General features: G+C 41.0%; 1 protein-coding gene across 2 annotated transcripts in view; it reads left to right on the plus strand.

Moving 5' to 3' along the window:
- The window catches only part of LOC109908223 (cadherin-4), a 327,390-nt gene that overhangs the window by 282,989 nt on the left and 20,683 nt on the right, over positions 1-23,718 (plus strand). For both annotated transcript variants that reach the window (XM_031801612.1, XM_031801646.1), the window contains exons 7-8: positions 1,059-1,203; positions 12,918-13,090. In XM_031801612.1, the coding sequence (XP_031657472.1) occupies positions 1,059-1,203; positions 12,918-13,090 (318 nt within the window). The remainder of the gene's footprint in view (positions 1-1,058; positions 1,204-12,917; positions 13,091-23,718) is intronic.

Below are 23,718 nucleotides of genomic sequence, written 5' to 3' on the forward strand. Positions count from 1 at the left end.
CATTTCAAATATGATGAAAAAATAAAATAATAATAAAAATGCATGTTTTTTCTATGTATTATCTTTTTCCAGATCTAATGTGTTATATTCTCCAACATTAATTTCACATTTGCACAAACTTCAAAGTGTTTCCTTTCAAATGGTATCAAGAATATGCATATCCTTGCTTCAGGTCCTGAGCTACAGGCAGTTAGATTTGGGTATGTAATTTTAGGCGAAAACTGAAAAAAAGGGTCCGATCCTTCTTTGAACATTACTAATGATTTATTGTGGTTTTTTGGAAAGTGTTCTGAATGTTCTGAGAACAGGACTTTAAAAAGGACTATGAAGAAACCTGCAAAAAAAACGTTATGCTGAAAGTACTGAAATTCCACCTGAAGAATCATTCCCAAAATGTTGTCGGTAGGTTGTATGCAAAATAACCATAGGACAACCAGTCTCTCACCAAGCTCTAAGACACATATGGTTCTCAGAACATTATACGTTAGCTGGGCTGTGTTTGAACACAACATGTTAGAATCTCTTTTTCTTATTGGCAATTATCAACACAGGCACTCCAACGGGCTCTCTCTGTCGTGCCAAATAAAAGACTGGAATTATTGCTTCAATTGTGGAGCTTCCAATAAACATACCTCTCACAACCAACAGTCAGAATCAAGGTTGTTTTGAAACTAAGCTGTGCATGGCCGGATTTCAATGGTCGGCGTTAGTGGATTTTCCGTGACACTCTAGTATGCAATTACATTAGACACACTTGTGGAAGAGATCTGAAATGACAGGATTAATTGCAGTCAAATGATTAATTGCTGTTATGTTTGTCAATATGTCTCTTTTGATGGTTCATGTCAATCAGTACTGCATTAATTAGCCTCAAAGTTACCATTGCAGTTACAGGATGAAGTCCAGCCTGTGTATACAATGTGTCCTGTTATGTTTATGTCAATGTCTCCTTCGATGTTTTATGTCGATCTGTGCTTCTTTAGTTATCATCAAAGTTACTGTTGCATTTACAGGATTTATACAATCCTCATGTGTTTTTTTTGTTTTGTTGTTTGCAGCTGCGGGCCCATGCTGTGGACATGAATGGGAACAAGGTGGAAAGCCCCATAGACCTATACATCTACGTCATCGACATGAATGACAACCGGCCAGAGTTCCAGAACCAGGTCTACAATGGCTCTGTGGCTGAAGGCTCAAAGCCAGGTACATAATCTAGGACAGTAAATAGTGTCTTTTTTCTTCAAGTATTTCAAGTATATGAACGGAGGCATGATGATTTTAAAGGTAGAAAGAAGACCATGTCATGATTGGAGGAACACTTATTTTACCAGTCAGAGATGAAGGCCAGATGTTAATCTACATTGTGTTCAGACACCAGATGTTTATCTATGTTGTGTTCAGGCAATGTTCCACTGCCAAGTTTAATGACAGGAGAATTTATAAACAACGCAGGTGAGAGACCGAGAGAGAGAAAGAAAAAGTACACACACATGCAACACACACATTGCAATAGTCTCTCCTCGGTGGAGCGTGGGTCTATTCTCTGTTCTAGACCTGCTAATTAGCGAGGAGAACCAAACGTTTTAAAAATGTCTGTATTTTCAACTGACTGCGACTCTCTTGTAAAAACAACGACAGAGTGTGTTGGGGTTACAACACTGTCAATTTGTATTTAAAAAAATGTAGGTCACAACTAATTAGCTTATTATTCTCTCTCTCGCTCTCTCGTCTCTCTATATATATGTATATTCTTCATTTCTATTGTAAAAGACCAAGTCCATAATATGTCAAGAACAGCTCAAATAAGCAAAGATAAACAACAGTACAACATTACTTTAAGACATGAAGGTCACTCAATCCAGAAGATTTCAAGAACTTTGAAAGTTCAAGTGCAGACGCAAAACCATCAAGCACTATGATGAAACTGGCTCTCATGAGGACCGCCACAGGAAAGGAATACCCAGAGTTACCTCTACTGTAGAGGATACATTCATTAGAGTTAACTGCACCTCAGATTGCAGCCCAAATACATTATTCACGGTGTTGAAGTAATAGACACATCTCAACATCAACTGTTCAGAGGAGACTGCGTGAATCAGGCCTTCATGGTCGAATTGCTTCAAAGAAACCACTACTAAAGGACACCAATAAGAAGAAGAGACTTGCTTGGGTCAAGAAACACGAGCAATGGACATTAGGCTGGTGGAAATCTGTCCCTTGTTCTGATGAGTCCAAATTTGAGGTTTTTGGTTCCAACCACCGTGTCTTTGTGAGACGCAGAGTAGGTGAACGGATGATCTCCACATGTGTAGTTCCCACCGTGAAGCATGGTGGAGAATGTGTGATGGTGTTGGGCTGCTTTGCTGGTGACAATGTCTGTGATTTATTTAGAATTCAAGGCACACTTAACCAGCATGGCTACCACAGCATTCTACAGCGATACGCCATCCCATCTGGTTTGCGCTTAGTGAGACATTTGTTTTTCAACAGGACAATGACCTAAAACCCACCTCCAGGTTGTGTAAGGGTTATTTGACCAAGAAGGAGAGTGATGGAGTTGTGCATCAGATGACCTGGCCTCCACAATCACCTGACCTCAACCCAATTGAGATGCTTTGGGATGAGTTGGACCGCAGAGTGATGGGAAAGCAGCCAACAAGTGCTCAACATATGTGGGAACTCCTTCAAGACTTTTGGAAAAGTATTCCAGGTGAAGCTGGTTGACATAATGCTAAAGGTGTGCAAAGCTGTCAAGGCAAAGGGTGTCTACTTTGAAGAATCTCACATATATAATATATTTTTCTTTGCTTTGCTTAATTAATGATTCCATGTGTTATTTCATAGTTTTGATGTCTTCACTATTATTCTACAATGTAATTTTTTTTTAAAAATAAATAAATATATGAGTAGATGGTTACAAGTTTTTGACTGGTACTGTATATATCTAGTAGTCTGTTTTGTGGAATACAAACACTATGTCCCTCTATTGTATGCTGGAGTTAACACTGACAAGTATTTTTACATAGACCAGAGAGATTTTCTCTCTCCCTGTATCTATTTCCTTCTTGCATGCAAGGATTTGTTTTAAGTTAGAGAGTCATGCCGCTGAGTTATGGTTGCCTAATTGTCTAAATAAGAAAATGAGAGTTGGGCCGTTTTTCATAACTGGTGTATGTTCTGTGGGATGGTTATACTTTTCTGGAACATTTAAAACATAAAGAAGTTCAGCACTATGTTATCCAACTAATGACTTAAACTTTAAACTTTAGGCTGGTAATGAGAATGGTCCTCCCATAAGTCTTTTGGTTCCATCAGACAGAATATTTTTCTAACTGTAAAGGGGGATGGGATGTGTTCAGCTCTAAAAGAGACATGTCTATAAGACTAGAAGACTCTTAATATCAAAATGCCTCTGAAGCATTACAGCTGATCCTCCATCTACTATGGCTGCTATATAAAACCATTAAAAGAGACAGACCTGCGGGGAGTTGCCCTTATCGCTGTCGCCAGATGCAACTTTCTGTGTCAAATCAATCCATCAGTGAAAGTGGGTTTACAATGGCACGCTCGCCAACACAGACGCACACCCATCGGGAGACACAGAAACAAGCATGTCATTGGATTTGATCAGTCTTACATGTAAGTAATTAGGCAATTACACTACATAATTAGTAATCCAATTAGAACTAATCCAATTGTTATTGTGATTCAGACAGGGGAAAATGATCAGTGGTGTGTGTTCATTCATGTGTCATCACCAGGGTCTTCGACGAGTTTGCTTAGCACTTACCGCATGAGCTCTACAAGTTATTGGATGGTTATTGTAAATTGATAAGTTACACTGACATTGGTGAACCCTTGTCTATGGGGGACAAAAACTCAACACCACCACCACGTTCTCCTCATGCATAGGAGATCAGACCAATTTAGTGGAAAAACACCAAAATGCTATAGTCAGTGATGGAAAAAGAGTTCTCAATCTTGTTGAAACTTGAGACACTCTGAAATGAGAAGAGGTGTAAAGTATTTAAGTAAAAGTACTTGAAAGTATTACTTTACTTTACTAATCATATTTTTGACTACTTTTACATCACTACATTCCTAAAGACAAGTATGTACTTTTTACTCCATACATTTCACCTGCCACTCAAAAGCTCTCATTACATTTTGGCAGGACAGGAAAATGTTCCAATTCACACACTTATCAAGAGAACATCCCTGGTCATCCCTACAGCCTCTGATCTGGCGGACTCACTAAACACATGCTTCTTTTGTAAATGATGTCTTGATTGTTGGAGTGTGCCACTGGCTTTCCATAAAATTAAAAAACAAGAAAATGATTCCACCTGGTTTGCTTTATATAAAGCAAAGGCTCTTAAACTTTTTCAGCCTGGGACCAAATGAGAAATTCTGTGTTTTCCTGGGACCCAAGCTTAAGAGAATATGCAACGATACATAAATATTGGTACATTTCATTGCCCTTATGTCTAAAACAAATAGACAAAATCAAATAATAATGACATTAAATATCCATATTAATATATATTCATGTTCATTTTCCCCATTTAAAAACACTCTTACATATCTGTCTAGGTTGGAACTGTTGTTGTTAAAATACAATCAATTATTTTCCTTCTGAACTGGAATAAACTGATTGATCACATCACACTGATGAATAACAGAACACACACACAGGCTTTTTGATAGTGCAACCCTAAGTAACTGTACATATGAAAAATGATCAGGCCTACTGTACATCTTACTGTATAAATTATTGTTGATAGAAAGTCTAGGTTGGAACTGTTGCTGTTAAAATACATATTTTTTATTCTGAACTGGAATAAACACACACACACACACACACACACAATCCTAATGAGAGGTGTGTGGCTGGTTGAAGTTTTCAACAAGCATGTCTATTCTGGGATCAGTTTTTGACAGTGTAACACTGAGGTCAGGCTCAGCATCGACACTGTTTCTGTACTTGAGAACCCTGGCATGCATAGGTATGTGGTGCCAAACTGGATCAGAACATCTACTGCTTTCTCAGTCAGGCAGGAGAACATTTCCTGCTGTAGATGAATAACCTAGAACTGTGAGTGAGTTTCCTTCAAAAAGCATCTTGCTTTAAACAGTTTATTCCAGTTAAGAATAACAATTGTTTCCTGAAGCATTCTGCCCTGTTCTGAAAGAACCATCATGTGGATGTTTGGTCAGGACGTGTTGTTTTAATAATTTCTTCATTTTGAGAGACTCATTACTAAGCACTTCCCCACATGAAACATATTGTGGGTGCTCCTCTTTATAAGTTTGTTTGAAAGAGAGAGAAACAAATCGCTGTATATGCGTTTCATGACAATTGAGTTCAGTCAGAACTTGTGCTAGCATGAGTCCATTTGATGACAGCAGTGAGTGATGGTGAGTAGGAATGACAAGTCAATGGCTGACAGAGCATCATCTGCTGCTGAACGTTGCACTGCATCATGTCTGTCGCAGAGTGATCTTCAAAAAAACTGCAGAAAAATGATACGGTAAACCACAAAGCACATGGGCATCTCCCTCTCACACTCGCGTAGCTGAATTGAGCAGAGACCGTTGCGAAACAGAGAGCACACTCAACAGAGAGCGCAGATGAACTTGGCTAAATCAATTCCAGTAATTAATTAAATAATTATACATTTACTCTGACACGTTGCATCCCGCCTTTAACAGTCCGTGACGACCCATACTTTAAGAAAGGCTGATTAAGGAATTTGAAAATATTTATACATTTAGCAATTACATTGCATTGATACTTCAGTATATTTGAAACAAAATGCTTTTAGACTTTTACAAGTAGTATTTTACTGGGTGACTCACTTTTACATGAGTCATTTTCTATTAAAGTATCTTTACTTTTACTCAAGTATGACAATTGGGTACTTTTTCCACCACTGTATATACTGTGTGCTTTCTCACACACTCAATTTGTAATCTGAGAGAGGCCTCTTTCAGTCCTAAAGAGTTTGCTAACAGTCGGAGAAAGACTTGAGAGTTTCCACTGCCTCTTGGCCTGGGGGGCTAATTAGGCCTCAGCATCTGTACACAGGAGAGGAGAGATGGAGGAACTCAGGGATGTTTCAGGCAGTGTAAGAGTGTGTGACCGACTGCTATTCTGCGCTGAGTGCAGGAGAGCACATTTGCCTGGCTGATTGTTCACAGAGGAGCCACTCTGTTACAATTAATACCAAATAGATTGAGTCTCAGAGCTGGGAGTGCATTTAGCAGGAAGGGTCACCCAGAGATGCTGATGGAAAGTAGCTTCAGACACCAGTGAGTGCTCTGGTTTGTTACAAATTCTGAAGTTTTACATTCACAAACACACACCCGGCATGGATATCGTAAACATGTTTTGTTCCTTAGAGACTTTATTTACACCAGAGATATAAAAGAGATTTCTTCTCCCTCAAGTCTGTACTGTACTGTACTCTAATATTCCCTCAGCATGGAACGTTGTGAAGAGACATTGCAGTTGGGCAGTTAAAATGTTCTGACTGCCCATGCATTGAGGTGTGAATGCGGTCAGATTTGGAGGTAATTTTCTGGTAGCTGGTTTTTATTGGCCCCTCCCGGGCTTGCCAGGGTTGTGTATGATGGTGGGTGGAGCTGCAATGTGCTCTGGTAACAGCCCTGGGAGGGCCAGCAGTGCCATTAGAGCCAGCTCTGTGTGACCGCTATGCTTTGTGTCCCCTTTTATCTGCCACATCTCACATCTCCTCCTCTGCCTTATACCTCTCCTCCTGCCCTGCCCTGCCCTTCCCCACTCACTCATTCACTTACTACTGCCTCCCCAAATCACTATTGTACTCTACTTTCCTGGCCCCCTCTAAATGCATGGTATTATCTTCCTCTTAGCCTCCTTTTCTTGTCTTTTCCCTTCTTTTTCTTTTGCCAACCCATTTTAGTGTCATTTCCTGCCTGCCCTCTGTATTCTCTGTCCCTTTCCCTTTCCATCACTTTCAATTTCTTGCCATGGTATCTCTCTGCATCTGTGCTTGTGTCCATCTCTCTCTCTCATGTTGCCCCCTTTTCTGTCCTCCACTGTCCCTCTCTCTCCTTCTGTAATTGGAAGGCAGGTGTTAACCTCAAGCTCAGTAATGTTTAGGAAGTTGATGGAGCCCAACAGTGGTCTCAACTCCCTCGCTCTCTCTCCCGTGTGACCAAATGGCCAACATGCCTTCCCTGCCTGCCTGCCACCAGTGAAATGTTCAGCCCCAGCGGTTTTGGCGGTAAAGCAATTAGGATTTGGAATTAGTTTTCAAATTAAAAAGGAATTAAACGGGCTAAGAGGTTAACCCTTTCAGGCATGGCCACATTCTTAGACAAAGAGCACTCTTTAAGCTTATTAAAGAATCCCTCTTATTGAAATTAAAGATGTCAGGGTTTACGTACGATACATCACTTCTTTTTTCCTCCTTCGGACTGAAAGGTTGTTCAAATATTGATGTTCTCCTCTCTGGAATAAGGGTAATTGTTTTTCTTCTCGCTCCCTTCCTTGGTTCTCTCCCCTTCTCTCTGTTTTTTTGTCTCTGTTTTTTTCTCTCCTTGGGAGAAATGACAAATCCTGCTTTGAAACTTAATGAAGTTTGAAATAGAATTCTCAGCTACAATTATCCCGTCGATGCTGGCTGTAACGGGAATGATGGTGCTATCTCTGCCCAATTATGAGAGCCAACAGAACAAACACCTGTAGCTGTGAGAACCCATCATGTGTCTCTTCTCCTTCCTGTATAAAATTCAACATATTTACACTACCTAAACCTATCTAATACTGTCCCTGTGCCTAGTTCTGCAGCTGATCTACAGCAAAAGTGACCTTGGATTAGCTCCAATGGTTCTTGTTTCTCTTTTTTTTTCTCTATCCCTCTTTGCTTATCTCTTTCTCTCTTCCTGTACTTCTCTCAGTCTCTGTCTATGCATCCCTATATCTCTCTGTATATGCTTATCTGTCTATTCTCCTCTTCGTCTCTCCCCCGGTCTCTCCTCTTTGTTTCTACCTCCTTATACAGTATAACAACCCTAGTGTGTGTGTGCTCCTGCGTCTCTCTGCCTCTGCCACTCTATCCCCCTAAGCTGACAGGAGCCTAGCTCTCCTCCTGGTGCAGCAGCAGCTTCAGCAGCAGTAGCAGCCTTTAAATGGCTGCCTGATGGAGAGTGACATTTTCCCTGAGCTGGGGAGAGGAACGAGGTGATCTCTCCCTTTTCCTGCACAGAGTGCTCCTAATTGCCTGGTCACATTTGTGAGCCTGGCTGACAAGCTCTTACAAATCAATAATTCTGCTCGGGGAGATTGGGACACAGCCCTTTCACCCCCCCCCCCCCCCCCCATCCCCTCCACGTCTACACACACACACACACACACACACACACACACACACACACACACACACACACACACACATACACCTTCAGCCTTAAATGGCTTTGTTTTTACCCATGATTCCAAGACGAATAGCGAGAGCGCATCGGAGCATTAAGGGCAGCCGTGCCGTTGAAGGCTGAAGTAATGGAAATGGCGGAAGAGCCAGTGCTGCTCATTACTAAATGGACTCTATAGGAAGGAACTTCAACCTGCCTGCCTGACAGCCTACTATATACAAGGATGGGATGAGTTTGTATTGTCTACTTATTTCCCCCCAGGAGCCCCTGATCAGAAAGTTTCCCTTCACTGAGGACATAGATGCAGGGAATGGGCTTGAAATTAAATTTGGTTTGGTGTGTGTGTGTGTGTGTGTGTGTGTGTGTGTGTGTGTGTGTGTGTGTGTGTGTGTGTGTGTGTGTGTGTGTGTGTGTGTGTGTGTGTGTGTGTTGTATTTTCAGGTTGTGTGTGCACCCATACACATTTAAAATATATATATTTATAAATTCTTTAGGAAATGTGTAATGTGTTGTTTTTAAAATACATATATATTACAAAATGTTTTTTGAATGTATGTCAAATGTATATCTTAATATGTTAAATACATCGGAAAATGTATTTCAAAATGCATTATAAAATACATACATACATCAAACAATGTATTTTAGACTATATTTATTGATGTGTTTTGTTAAATATATTTGGAAATGTATTTGGAAATGCCTTGTGAAATATATTACATTTGATTTTATTTGTAAGAAATATGTGTTTCCATTCAAATGTTTGGCAAATATGAAACATTGGCCAAATCATATTGTAATGAATTGGTTACTGTCTTAACAATTGAGCTCTTTATTGTCACCTGCACTTGCATTCGGAAAGTATTCAGACCTCTTGACCTTTTCGCTATTTTGTTACGTTACATCCTTATTCTAAAATTATGAAAAAAAGAATGAATCAAATCTACTTACAGTACCCCATAACGACAAAGCAAAAACAGGTTTTTAGAATCTGCAAAGGTATTAAAAATTAAAAACAGAAATACTATATTTAGTTTTCAGACCCTTTGCTATTAGACTCAAAATTGAGCAGACGTTCATCCTGTTTCCATTGATTGTCCTTGAGATGTTTCTACAACTTGATAGGAGTCCACCTGTGGTAAATTCAAATTATTGGACATTAATTGGAAAGGCACACACCTGTCTATATAAGGTCCCACAGTTGACAGTGCATGTCAGAGCAAAAACCAAGCCATGAGGTCGAAGGAATTGTCCGTAAAGATCTGAGACAGGATTGTGTCGAGGCACAGATCTGGGGAAGGGTACCAAAACATTTCTGTAGCATTGTAGGTCCCCAAGAACACAGTGGTCTCCATCATTCTGAAATGGAAGAAGTTTGGAACCGCCGACACTCTTTCTAGAGCTGGCCCCCCGGCCAAACTGAGAAATCAGGGTAGAAGGTCCTTGGTCAGGGAGGTGACCAAGACCCCAATGGTAACTCTGACAGAGCTCCAGAGTTCCTCTGTGGAAATGGGAGAACCTTCCAGAAGGACAACCATTTCTGCAGCATTCCATCAATCATTCCTTCATGGTAAAGTGGCCAGATGGAAGCCACTCCTCACTAATAGGCACATGACAGCCCGCTTGTAGTTTGCCAAAGGCACCAAAAGGTGCCCAGGACCATAGAGCTTGAGAGGATCTGCAGTGAAGAATGGGAGAAACTCCCAAAATACAGGTGTGCCAAGCTTGTAGCATCATACCCAAGAAGACTCGCGGCTGTAATCACTGCCAAAGGTGCTTCAACATCGTACTCAGTAAAGGGTCTGAATACTTATGATAATGTGATATTTCAGTTTTTATTTTTAATACATTTGCAAACATTTCTAAAAACCTGTTTTTGCTTTTCAACTGTAATGTATTGTGTGCAGATTGATGAGGGGGAAAAAAAAAACATTTTAACCATTTTAAAATAAGGCTGTAACATAACAAAATGTGGAAAAAGTCAAGGGGTAGGAATACTTTCCGAATGCACTGTATGTAAGTATCATTAAAGGAAAACTTAAATATTTCAACTTCATATTCATCATCTCTAGTACCACCCCACAACATCACCATATATGTGAAAATGGCACTTTTCAATGTTTTGTAGTAAAGATAAAGATGTGTTTCCAATGGCATCTGTGTGATTTTGACCAGTTTTGAGTAGGCATTGCCTAATAATTGTCTACTAATTGGTTGATAATGTCATTGGAAACACTTCTCTTTCTCTTCCTTTTTTACTGCAAAACATTGAAAAACACCATTTTCACATATGTTGATGTTCGGGTGGTGCTGGAGAGGATGAATATGAAGTAGAAAAAGTGAAGATTCCCTTTAAGACTCCAGAACTGGCAGTGTACAAGCCCACCCTTTGGTAACAGACTACATACAGGCGTAAGCTGAAGATAGGCACTTACTATAGTAATTTTTTTAATGTATTTTATCCTCTTGAGATGGGATTTTTTATTATTCTTTTGAAAACATGTGCTCTTTATGACAGAATGTTAAAATATCTCCATTGATCAACATGTAAAGAGTCATTTACAGTGCCTTGCGAAAGTATTCGGCCCCCTTGAACTTTGCGACCTTTTGCCACATTTCAGGCTTCAAACAAAGATATAAAACTGTATTTTTTTGTGAAGAATCAACAACAAGTGGGACACAATCATGAAGTGGAACGACATTTATTGGATATTTCAAACTTTTTTAACAAATCAAAAACTGAAAAATTGGGCGTGCAAAATTATTCAGCCCCCTTAAGTTAATACTTTGTAGCGCCACCTTTTGCTGCGATTACAGCTGTAAGTCGCTTGGGGTATGTCTCTATCAGTTTTGCACATCGAGAGACTGAACTTTTTCCCATTCCTCCTTGCAAAACAGCTCGAGCTCAGTGAGGTTGGATGGAGAGCATTTGTGAACAGCAGTTTTCAGTTCTTTCCACAGATTCTCGATTGGATTCAGGTCTGGACTTTGACTTGGCCATTCTAACACCTGGATATGTTTATTTTTGAACCATTCCATTGTAGATTTTGCTTTATGTTTTGGATCATTGTCTTGTTGGAAGACAAATCTCCGTCCCAGTCTCAGGTCTTTTGCAGACTCCATCAGGTTTTCTTCCAGAATGGTCCTGTATTTGGCTCCATCCATCTTCCCATCAATTTTAACCATCTTCCCTGTCCCTGCTGAAGAAAAGCAGGCCCAAACCATGATGCTGCCACCACCATGTTTGACAGTGGGGATGGTGTGTTCAGGGTGATGGGCTGTGTTGCTTTTACGCCAAACATAACGTTTTGCATTGTTGCCAAAAAGTTCAATTTTGGTTTCATCTGACCAGAGCACCTTCTTCCACATGTTTGGTGGCTTGTGGCAAACTTTAAACAACACTTTTTATGGATATCTTTAAGAAATGGCTTTCTTCTTGCCACTCTTCCATAAAGGCCAGATTTGTGCAATATACGACGGATTGTTGTCCTATGGACAGAGTCTCCCACCTCAGCTGTAGATCTCTGCAGTTCATCCAGAGTGATCATGGGCCTCTTGGCTGCATCTCTGATCAGTCTTCTCCTTGTATGAACTGAAAGTTTAGAGGGACGGCCAGGTCTTGGTAGATTTGCAGTGGTCTGATACTCCTTCCATTTCAATATTATCGCTAGCACAGTGCTCCTTGGGATGTTTAAAGCTTGGGAAATCTTTTTGTATCCAAATCCGGCTTTAAACTTCTTCACAACAGTATCTCGGACCTGCCTGGTGTGTTCCTTGTTCTTCATGATGCTCTCTGCGCTTTTAACGGACCTCTGAGACTATCACAGTGAAGGTGCATTTATACGGAGACTTGATTACACACAGGTGGATTGTATTTATCATCATTAGTCATTTAGGTCAACATTGGATCATTCAGAGATCCTCACTGAACTTCTGGAGAGAGTTTGCTGCACTGAAAGTAAAGGGGCTGAATAATTTTGCACGCCCAATTTTTCAGTTTTTGATTTGTTAAAAAAGTTTGAAATATCCAATAAATGTCGTTCCACTTCATGATTATGTCCCACTTGTTGTTGATTCTTCACAAAAAAATACAGTTTTATATCTTTATGTTTGAAGCCTGAAATGTGGCAAAAGGTCGCAAAGTTCAAGGGGGCCGAATACTTTCACAAGGCACTGTAAGTATCCTCTGAAGGGACAAACTATGTCATATGCCGAATTAGGAACCATTTGTTTCACCCTGTTAATGCATTACATGCATTTCAGCAAAGATGCAAATGTATGTAGATATATTTTAAATACATTTTACATTAAGTTAAATATATTGACATTTATACTGTTTTCAAATGGGTGTATGAGAATGGGGCACGTATGTTAAATCTCTTGGTGTTTGTATGACTGATCCTAGCTCTGTCTTTGCCAGTAGGAGGCGTTTCCTTCACTGAGCGATTCACAGTGTTTTCCTCTAACTGTTGCTGGCTGTTTCTCTTCTCTGTTGGCAGGCACGTTGGTGATGAAAGTGACAGCCAACGACTCAGATGATGACACCACAGCCAATGGGATGGTGCGCTACCGGATCCTGTCCCAGACCCCCCACATGCCCATCCCCAACATGTTCACCATCAACAGTGAGACGGGAGACATCTTCACCATGGCTGCTGGCCTGGACAGGGAGGTCAGTAGCACAACAAGGTCACACTGTCTGTCAGGGGAGCAGGGGGGATGAAGGGGCATTGACTTCCTGTTGGATCAGTTTCATGTCAGCCTGTTACTGCACATCCACAGTGTATGTTGTTGGTGTTAGCTATAGTCTGACAGTGGATGGTGTTCTCATTCCTATAGGTCACCACCCCTGTACACCAGTCAGTCACCTTTTGCCCTTAATAACTAACTCAGGATTCCCTCCCTCCCTAGACTAAACCTTAACCATTATGAGTAAAATAGTCAGACAGGGTTGGGGTCAATTCCTATCTATATTCCAGTCTGTTCAGGAACTGAATTATATTATTAATGTTTAGAGACTGTTCATGTCCGATTCAGTTGACAGTAGTTTAAATGGAATTGACCCCAACCCTGCAAACAGCACCATTAATGACTATAAAATATCAACACGTTCTGGTCCTCCTGGAGGGGGTCATGGGAATGGATTTCACCTGATTTATCCTCTACCCTACCCCTGCAGGTGTGTGCCCCTCCTTATCCCACTTCTTCTTAGATCACTAATGAGGGAGGTCATGGAGGGTCAACTCTGTTTATCCCATAATGCATCAGCAGGCTGTCTGCAGAGTCTTTTATGAGAGGCTGTTCTCACCCTGCAGTCTGGTCTCTCACAGTCCCTCACATTATCTCAGACTCACACTCCTAACACCCTGCAGTCTGTCTCATACAGTCCCTCACATTATCTCAGACTCACACTCCTAACACCCTGCAGTCTGTCTCTCACAGTCCCTCACATTATCTCAGACTCACGCTCCTAACACCCTGCAGTCTGTCTCTCACAGTCCCTCACATTATTTCAGACTCTCACTCCTAACACCCTGCAGTCTGTCTCTCACAGTCCCTCACATTATTTCAGACTCTCGCTCCTAACACCCTGAAGTCTCTCACAGTCCCTCACATTATTTCAGACTCTCACTCCTAACACCCTGCAGTCTGTCTCTCACAGTCCCTCACATTATTTCAGACTCTCACTCCTAACACCCTGCAGTCTGTCTCTCAAAGTCCCTCACATTATTTCAGACTCTCACTCCTAACACCCTGCAGTCTGTTATAAAACAAAACAATTTTTAACCTTTATTTAACCAGGTAGGCTAGTTGAGAACAAGTTCTCATTTACAACTGCGACCTGGCCAAGATAAAACATAGCAGTGTGAACAGACAACAACACACACAAGTTACACATGGAGTAAACAATAAACAAGTCAATAACACAGTAGAAAAAAAGAAAAAAAGAGTCTATATACATTGTGTGCAAAAGGCATGAGGAGGTAGATGAATAATTACAATTTGCAGATTAACACTGGAGTGATAAATGATCAGATGGTCATGTGCAGGTAGAGATACTGGTGTGCAAAAGAGCAGAAAAGTAAATAAATAAAAACAGTACGGGGATGAGGTAGGTAAATTGGGTAGTCTATTTACCGATGGACTATGAACAGCTGCAGCGATCAGTTAGCTGCTCAGATAGCAGATGTTAGAAGTTGGTGAGGGAGATAAAAGTCTCCAACTTTAGCGATTTTTGCAATTCGTTCCAGTCACAAGCAGCAGAGAACTAGAAGGAAAGGCGGCCAAATGAGGTGTTAACTTTAGGGATGATCAGTGAGATACACCTGCTGGAGCGCGTGCTACGGGTGGGTGTTGCCATCGTGACCAGTGAACTGAGATAAGGCGGAGCTTTACCTAGCATGGACTTGTAGAAGACCTGGAGCCAGTGGGTCTGGCGACGAATATGTAGCGAGGGCCAGCCGACTAGAGCATACAGGTCGCAGTGGTGGGTGGTATAACGTGCTTTAGTAACGAAACGGATGTCACTGTGATAAACTGCATCCAGTTTGCTGAGTAGGGTATTGGAAGCTATTTTGTAGATGACATCGTCGAAGTCGAGGATCGGTAGGATAGTCAGTTTTACGAGGGTAAGTTTGGCGGCGTGAGAAAAGGAGGCTTTGTTGCGAAATAGAAAGCCGACTCTAGATTTGATTTTAGATTGGAGATGTTTGATATGAGTCTGGAAGGAGAGTTTACAGTCTAGCCAGACACCTAGGTACTTATAGATGTCCACATATTCTAGGTCGGAACCATCCAGGGTGGTGATGCTAGTCGGGCATGCGGGTGCAGGCAGCGAATGGTTGAAGAGCATGCATTTGGTTTTACTAGTGTTTAAGAGCAGTTGGAGGCCACGGAAGGAGTGTTGTATGGCATTGAAGCTCGTTTGGAGGTTAGATAGCACAGTGTCCAAGGAACGGCCAGAAGTATACAGAATGGTGTCATCTGCGTAGAGGTGGATCAGGGAATAGCCCGCAGCAAGAGCAACATCATTGATATATACAGAGAAAAGAGTCGGCCCGAGAATTTAACCCTGTGGCACCCCCATAGAGACTGCCAGAGGACCGGACAACATGCCGGTCCTCTGTCTCTCACAGTCCCTCACATTATTTCAGACTCTCACTCCTAACACCCTGCAGTCTGTCTCTCACATTATTTCAGACTCTCACTCCTAACACTCTGTGGCCTGACATTCAGGGCAAAATACAACCGCCAATCCTACTCCTAAATGGTCCAAAGACATAAATGTATAACATACTCTATCATTATGATATTATTTGATACTCATCACTTAGTCTGATGATTTTACCAAAGCCATAAAAGTACAAGTGCTGAGTATAAACCTTTGAGCTCTGGCACCACGAGTCTCATAACGTTTATATTCAGAGATTTCCCAATAGTCCCACTAGGCAATAACTCCAGCCTGACCATCCTTTAGAACGCAGACCGATTTGACCTCTATGGAAAATAAGACTGGTATGGCTGACAGGTTTAGTTGCTTAATATCTGATTTGTGGTGAATATTCAGGAAAAGAAACAAACCCAATTTCATGCAAGTTCCTTATGTATGTGTGCATGTCCTTCTCTCATTTAAGTATAGATGTTAAATAGTATAGTGTTGACAGTCGGGCGTCAGTCTGCAGTTAATGCAGGGCCTGTTTCCCTGTTCCCTGGTCCCCCCCACAGCTGATTGAATGGGAGTCAACCCCATTAATCTAGATAGCGCAGTAGCCCAATGCCACCTGCCTTTCTCCTATTGATCCTCCCCATTAAACTGGGACAACTGGGTGTTCACCCACCTACACTCAAGGTCACATACATACTGTAAACACACTCTCAGGCATTAACAGACAGGTATGCATGCACACACCCGCATGCCAGTACGCACACACACACACAGTTTTGTAGCAGTTAATTCTCTTCATCAGTAGCACTGGTGTCTAATTGGAATATTCATGTGTTAATTAAGGGGTGAGGGAGCCTCTTCAGCAAGGAGGAGAGCAGGGGGACATGAAGGACACTTCAGCATCACCCAGCCCTGAACACTCCTGAATGCCAATTACCCTCCCACTCACTGCACCCCTGACCTCACCTCTCCCGTGCCATCGCGTATCACTGCATGTTTCAGCACACGGGTTAACAAGCAGGGCTAAGCTGTTTCTGGGACCCTCTTTCTCTGCCTGAGAAATAGAGCCACTGTACATATAGAAGTTACTCTGCCAAGCAAAAGAGCAGTAACTACTAATTGAGTGGAACAGAGAGAAATGGCTTTACCGTTTTTTTGTGGACAGACTACGTAAACATAAGTGGTATCGTAGATCTGTTATGATACAGATAACAAGCAGCATTAGTTCCAGTTCTTCTTCTTTAAGGTTTTATAGGCAGACTACATTGCCACCACCTACTGGGTGGGGTGAAAACTGAGATACGTTTTACAATTACTTTTAAATAAATAAAACATATTATTCTCAAAAAACTAAAACTAAATTCAATGTACTCCTTCACTTAGTCAAATGTACTCAGATCCCTAAGCTGTAACGGTTCTCTTGTGGTGAAGGAGAGTCGGACCAAAATGCAGCGTGTAGATTGCGATCCATGTTTAATAAACAAATGTAAAACATGAATCAATTATAAACACTAGAAAACAAAGAACGTAACGAAAACTGAAACAGCCTATACTAGTGTAAACTAACACAGGAACAAGGACACTAAGGACAATCACCCACGACACACTCAAAGAATATGACTGCCTAAATATGGTTCCCATTCAGAGACAACGATAAACACCTGCCTCTGATTGAGAACCACTTCAGACAGCCATAGACTTAACTAGAACACCCCACTAAGCTACAATACCAATACATACACACCACATACAAAAACCCATGCCACACCCTGGCCTGACCAAATAAATGAAGATAAACACAAAATACTTCGACCAGGGCGTGACATAAGCAGGCTCTGGGACCTGAGATGGGGGAACATATTTAGTCAGTATTCCCAGCAATGTTTCAGCCGTGAAGTCCTGGAAATCCAATAATATCTTAGCTGCTTTCACAATGATTTCCAGTTTCTTTTTTGTTTGTTTGTCCTGTAAAATGAACCACCTGCACAATAAATGCAACAAAATCAGCGTTCTTCAGACTGACATCCACAGGCTGCTGGGGATCCACTGCCAAGGCTTCATAATCTCCACTCGCATAGAAGAACGTCTCGACAGCCCTGATCCTTTCTACTTTTTCCTCCTTCACCCTAACAGGGCACTCAGAGAACTCTGGAATGTGATCCCCATCACAATTGCAACACATTGCATCCTTAGACTCTTCAACAATGATTTTCCGTTTGCAAACACTTGACCCGTGGCCAAACTTTTTAACATTTATGACATTGAAAGCATCTTTTGTACATAAGCTCACACCGCATATCTCATATATCCCAGCTTTATATGAATTTGGAGAAATTCTTCATCAAGACTTTCTTCCTTTTTACCATTCAAATTGCAGGTTAAGCAATGTGAATCAACCATTCCTGGAATGTTCATCTTAAACCATGAAGCCTCAATATCTACCGAGAAACCTGATATGACACCTTTTATCGGTGCCCTACTCCGATAATCATAACTTGCCACTTCATGCGTCAATAATTTGCAGAGCCACAATGCTTTCTCATTTTATCATTTTCTAATTTTTTCATTCTTCTTTTGACAACCATGAAATCAACATCATACCACTCTTGGTCAGTCTGACTGACTCCACTTCTCCCAATGCATCCTTCACCATCTTTGTTACTGCAAGCGGGTTTCCCCCCCAAAATATCCTTGTTCATGAATCGTACTCCAACAAGCAATGAGGCATTATCATACTTGATTTACAACTTTAGCCCTTCTAGCTTCATTCTTAGATGTTACAGTATTCCACTCCATTTCTTCACTCACGCCAACAGAATAAAAAGTGTTTCTGCTTCCGCCTTTACAGAGCCATGGATCTCCCTCGTCCTTTCCCACTGCATTGTCACCTACCCACTCAGTTCGGGTTCCTTTTCGGAATTGGTTATTTGGACAAATCACGATTTCGCAGGTTTCAAATTTCAGAAGGGGAGTGGACATTTGGCCCCTAGACATGCCCATAACTTGCAAAGAGAGAGGATAGAGCTCTTCATTCCGGTTATGATCCTCATTCTATCTCTTCTCTTAATGACATGTAAGGACCCAGAACTTAATCGAGCATCTGACCAATTACGCAATACTTTAGTTCTGGGTTAACCGAGATTACTGTATCTGTTACTTTGACAAAGAAAATTGTAATAAATAAAAAAGTATACCAGTTTAATTTAAGAACCAAAAAATGGACAACTCTGCCATATAGATTGTAAAATAGTTGAATAGATTTTCGATGTATCGATTCCATGTTTATGAACTGATACACCAAACGACGCTGGATTCAAAACTCAGTTTTCAATTGACATTTTTATACAAAATTCCTGAAACCAATAGAATGTTATATATATACAGTGGGGCAAAAAAGTATTTAGTCAGCCACCAATTGTGCAAGTTCTCATCATAGGTACACTTCAACTATGACAGACAAAATGAGAAAAAAAATCCAGAAAATCACATTGTAGGATTTTTAATGAATTTATTTGCAAATTATGGTGGAAAATAGGTATTTGGTCAATAACAAAAGTTTATCTGAATACTTTGTTATATACCCTTTGTTGGCAATGACAGAGGTCAAATGTTTTCTGTAAGGCCCATTCCTCCATGCAGATCTCCTCTTGAGCAGTGATGTTTTGGGGCTGTTGCTGGGCAACACGGACTTTCAACTCCCTCCGAAGATTTTCTATGGGGTTGAGATCTGGAGACTGGCTAGGCCACTCCAGGACATTCTTACGAAACCACTCCTTCATTGCCCGGGCGGTGTGTTTGGGATCATTGTCATGCTGAAATACCCAGCCACGTTTCATCTTCAATGCTCTTGCTGATGGAAGGAGGTTTTCACTCAAAATCTCACGATACATGGCCCCATTCATTCTTTCCTTTACACGGATCAGTCGTCCTGGTCCCTTTGCAGAAAAACAGCCCCAAGCATGATGTTTCCACCCCATGCTTCACAGTAGGTATGGTGTTCTTTGGATGCAACTCAGCATTCTTTGTCCTCTATATGACATTCTCCCAATCTCCTTCTGGATCATCCAAATGCTCTCTAGCGAACTTCAGACGGGCCTGGACATGTACTGGCTTAAGCAGGGGGACGCGTCTGGCACTGCAGGATTTGAGTCCCTGGCGGCATAGTGTGTTACTGATGGTAGGCTTTGTTACTTTGGTCCCAGCAGGCCATTCACTAGGTCCCCCCGTGTGGTTCTGGGATTTTTGCTCACCGTTCTTGTGATAATTTTGACCCCACGGGGTGAGATCTTGCGTGGAGCCCCAGATCGAGGGAGATTATCAGTGGTCTTGTATGTCTTCCATTTCCTAATAATTGCTCCCACAGTTGATTTCTTCAAACCAAGCTGCTTACCTATTGCAGATTCAGTCTTCCCAGCCTGGTGCAGGTCTACAATTTTGTTTCTGGTGTCCTTTGACAGCTCTTTGGTCTTCGCCATAGTGGAGTTTGGAGTGTGACTGTTTGAGGTTGTGGACAGGTGTCTTTTATACTGATAACAAGTTCAAACAGGTGCCATTAATACAGGTAACAAGTGGAGGACAGAGGAGCCTCTTAAAGAAGAAGGTACAGGTCTGTGAGAGCCAGAAATGTTGCTTGTTTGTAGGTGACCAAATACTTATTTTCCACCATAATTTGCAAATAAAATCATTTAAAAAATTCATTAAAAAACCTACAATGTGATTTTCTGGAATTTTCTTTTTCATAGTTGAAGTGTACCTATGATGAAAATTGGGAGAACTTGCACAATTGGTGGCTGACTAAATACTTTTTTACCCCACTGTATATATATATATTTATATGGAGATACAACCATCTCAGCTCTGCAGATTTTGCTGCGAAGAAACAGAATCATTAGATCATTTGTTTGGGTACTGTCATATGTAGCTTGTTTTTGGTCGAAGTTTCAGGAATGGCTTAAGAATTGCAACATTTACCTGGAGCTAACTCTGCAGATCGCACTGCTGGGTGTTATAAAAAGTCATAACCAATCGATCAATAATATAATAATACTCTTAGCAAAAAATGTTATCTTTATTTTACAGTAGGTAGAATCTATAGAAAGGTTCAGAACTTTTGGGGAATGTCACAGCAAAGTACAAAATGTATATTGCAAATCCAAAATTGGAATGTGTTCAGGGATAGATGGGAGGGGTTGACTGGAGCTGAAGGATGGGACTAAAAACAAACAAAAAATGTCAGTAAAATGTACATAGTATGTATAAGTTGGAAGTAGAAGCCTACAGTGCATTCAGAACCTTTGACTTTTTCCACATTTTGTTACGTTACAGCCTTATTATAAAATTGATTAAACTGTTTTTGTCCTCATCAATCTACACACAATAGACCATAATGACAAAACAAAAACAGGTTTTTATAAATTGCTTCACATTTATAAAAAATCTAATTGCTATCACATTTACATAAGTATTCAGACCCTTTACTCAGTACTTTGTTAAAGCACCTTTTGCAGCGATTACAGCCTCAAGTCTTCTTGGGTATGACTCTACAAGCTTGACACACCTGTATGGGAGAGTTCCCATTCTTCTCTGCAGATCCTCAAGCTCTGGTGTGGTTCTTGGTCACCTCCCTGACCAAGGCACCTCTCCCCTGTTTTCTGTTTGGCCGGGCGGCCAGCTCTAGGAAGAGTCTTCTTCTATTTAAGGATGATGGAGGCCACTGTGTTCTTTGGGACCTTCAATGCTGCATAAATGTTTTGGTACCCTTCCCCAGATCTGTGCCTCAACCCAATCCTGTCTCTGAGCTCCTTTGACCTCATGGCTTTGGTTTTGCTCTGACATGCACCTTCATCTGTGGGATCTTATATAGACAGGTATGTGCCTTTCCAAATCATGTCCAGTCAATTGAATTTACCACAGGTGGACTCCAATCAAGTTGTAGAAACTTCTCAAAGATGATCAATGAAAACAGGATGCACTTGAGCTCAATTTCAAGTCTCATAGCAAAGGGTCTGAATACTTATGTAAATACGTTTTATTTTTTTTGCATACATTTCTAAAAACGTGTTTTTGCTCTGTCACAATGGGGTATTGTGTGTAGATTTTTATTTTATTTTATTTAATCAATTTTAGAATAAGGCAGTAACGTAACAAAACTTTGAAAAAGTCCAGGTTTCCGAATACTTTCCAAGGGCACTGTAAGTGTAGTTGTCTATTAGTTTACTCCAGTTATGGGAGGCATGGTAGGGTTAGGGGAAAATAATCAAGGAAAATATATTTAGAAAATATATTTAAAAAAATATATATATATATATATATATTTACAAATAAAATATGAGGGATTGGAATTTGTACAGACAATTCCATTGATTGAAATACATGCCTCACCTTTTCTAGCTGCGATGGGTTCATATTCCTGTAGCCATACATCAAATTACCATCTGCATCTCTCATTTAATTGGGTCTATATAAATAGGTAGACTATGTATTTCAAGTTTTGATGTATGTGATCCCATAGGCAGTGTGGTTTATAGCCTACAGAAGAATTTGACAGTTTGAAGTATGTATGCTATTGTACTCCTGAATTTGTTTTGAGTAGCCTAGACAATGTTTCAGAATTTGCAGATAATCCAGCATATTTAGGTTGGGGGAAAAGTCTATGCAAAAAAATTGTTGAATTGAAACATTCTGCTGACAGGTCCACAACTATTTGCCATTGTTTTCTCTTTCAGAAACTGTCACGGTCCTTTGCCAAATACAGCATAAATGACTGAATTTTAAAAAACATTCTGCCAACACATTAAATAGACCGATAGCTTACGTAAAATATTTGACAGGACGGGTAGGCTGCAGTATTGCTGTGCGATAGGAGTCTGAAATCATAAACCTGTTTCATTTCAGAGCCTGTACCAAGTCAGGACATTTTTACCCAATAATCTATTGATTAACAACATTTTAAACAATAATTGGTCCTTTGCATAGAAGTGTGGACTGTAGCCTACTTTTTAATGGTTTCCAATATACAATCAATCTTGCAGAATGCATGGATAGGCACTTGCTATAGGCAGCATGCATGTTTAGTTTGAAAAAGGCACTGCAAAATATCAAACCATTCTGCCCCCACCTCATAGCCGCGGGAAGTACAGGGTGGGGGCAGAATGGTTTGATATTTTGCAGTGACTTTTTCAAACTAAACAATGTTTTTATTTATTTTTTATTCTATTTTCACAAAAGTAGAGCATTGGGCTTCTACAAGTCTGATTTAGCTGTCTGTAGCGTGGGCAAAAAAACACAGAGGTACGTATTCTTTTCAGAAATGGCACATGGAGATATTTTGTGTGACATTTATGCAACGGTTATAAATGAGTCCTGGACCTGAGTGCAGCTGATTGTAACTGGTAGAGTACAATGTGAGGTAGCCTGCTGGTTGTTAGAGCTTCTAAGTGTGAGACAGTCGTACTGTCTTTAGGTGGCCTTGGCCCCTGTGTGCCACAACTGGGCTGGGGTGTTTCTGTACTCTCTGGCCCTGGCTGGAGTGGCAGGGCTGTTTCTTTTCATTCCCCCAGGCTACTGCAGCCTCTCTGGGGCCTGGCTGGGCACGATGCTGATCTGTGTGGCTGACTCGTGTCGGCTCCAGTTTGGAAAGTGTCAGCTTTGCTCTGCCTGATTAGGGCATTGATCGGACACTGTGCTGGAGTGCCTACACACTGTCCCCTTGGTGGAGTAAAGAGGCCTGGCAGGGGACCATGCATGGCTCTGGGCACCTACAGGGGCTTAGCGTTTCCATACGTATCCAGGGGACTGAGTATCACTCTCTCAACATGGTGAAGTGGTTCAGCACTAGGGGCTACTTCTTTAGAAACCTTAGCCATACTCTGTTTGGCATATCTGGTGGCAAATATGTATATGGATGTTTCTTTGAGGGTTTGTGTATGACTGTATTTCATGAGTGGATCATATTGGTCAAGGTTTAAGTTTGTATTGTGTGTCCATGTGACTTTGTGTTTAATACAGTGTATTTAGCAGGAGCTCTGTGCTCCATTTTCCTCAGAGAGCTGCAGTGAATGGGAAGGAGTCTCTCTGGGTTAAATGTGAGTCAGTGGCTGTTTGATGGAGATTGTTAGTGACAGGGTAACCACTGT

Source organism: Oncorhynchus kisutch, linkage group LG1, assembly GCF_002021735.2.
Source record: "Oncorhynchus kisutch isolate 150728-3 linkage group LG1, Okis_V2, whole genome shotgun sequence".
Classification (NCBI taxonomy): domain Eukaryota; kingdom Metazoa; phylum Chordata; class Actinopteri; order Salmoniformes; family Salmonidae; genus Oncorhynchus; species Oncorhynchus kisutch.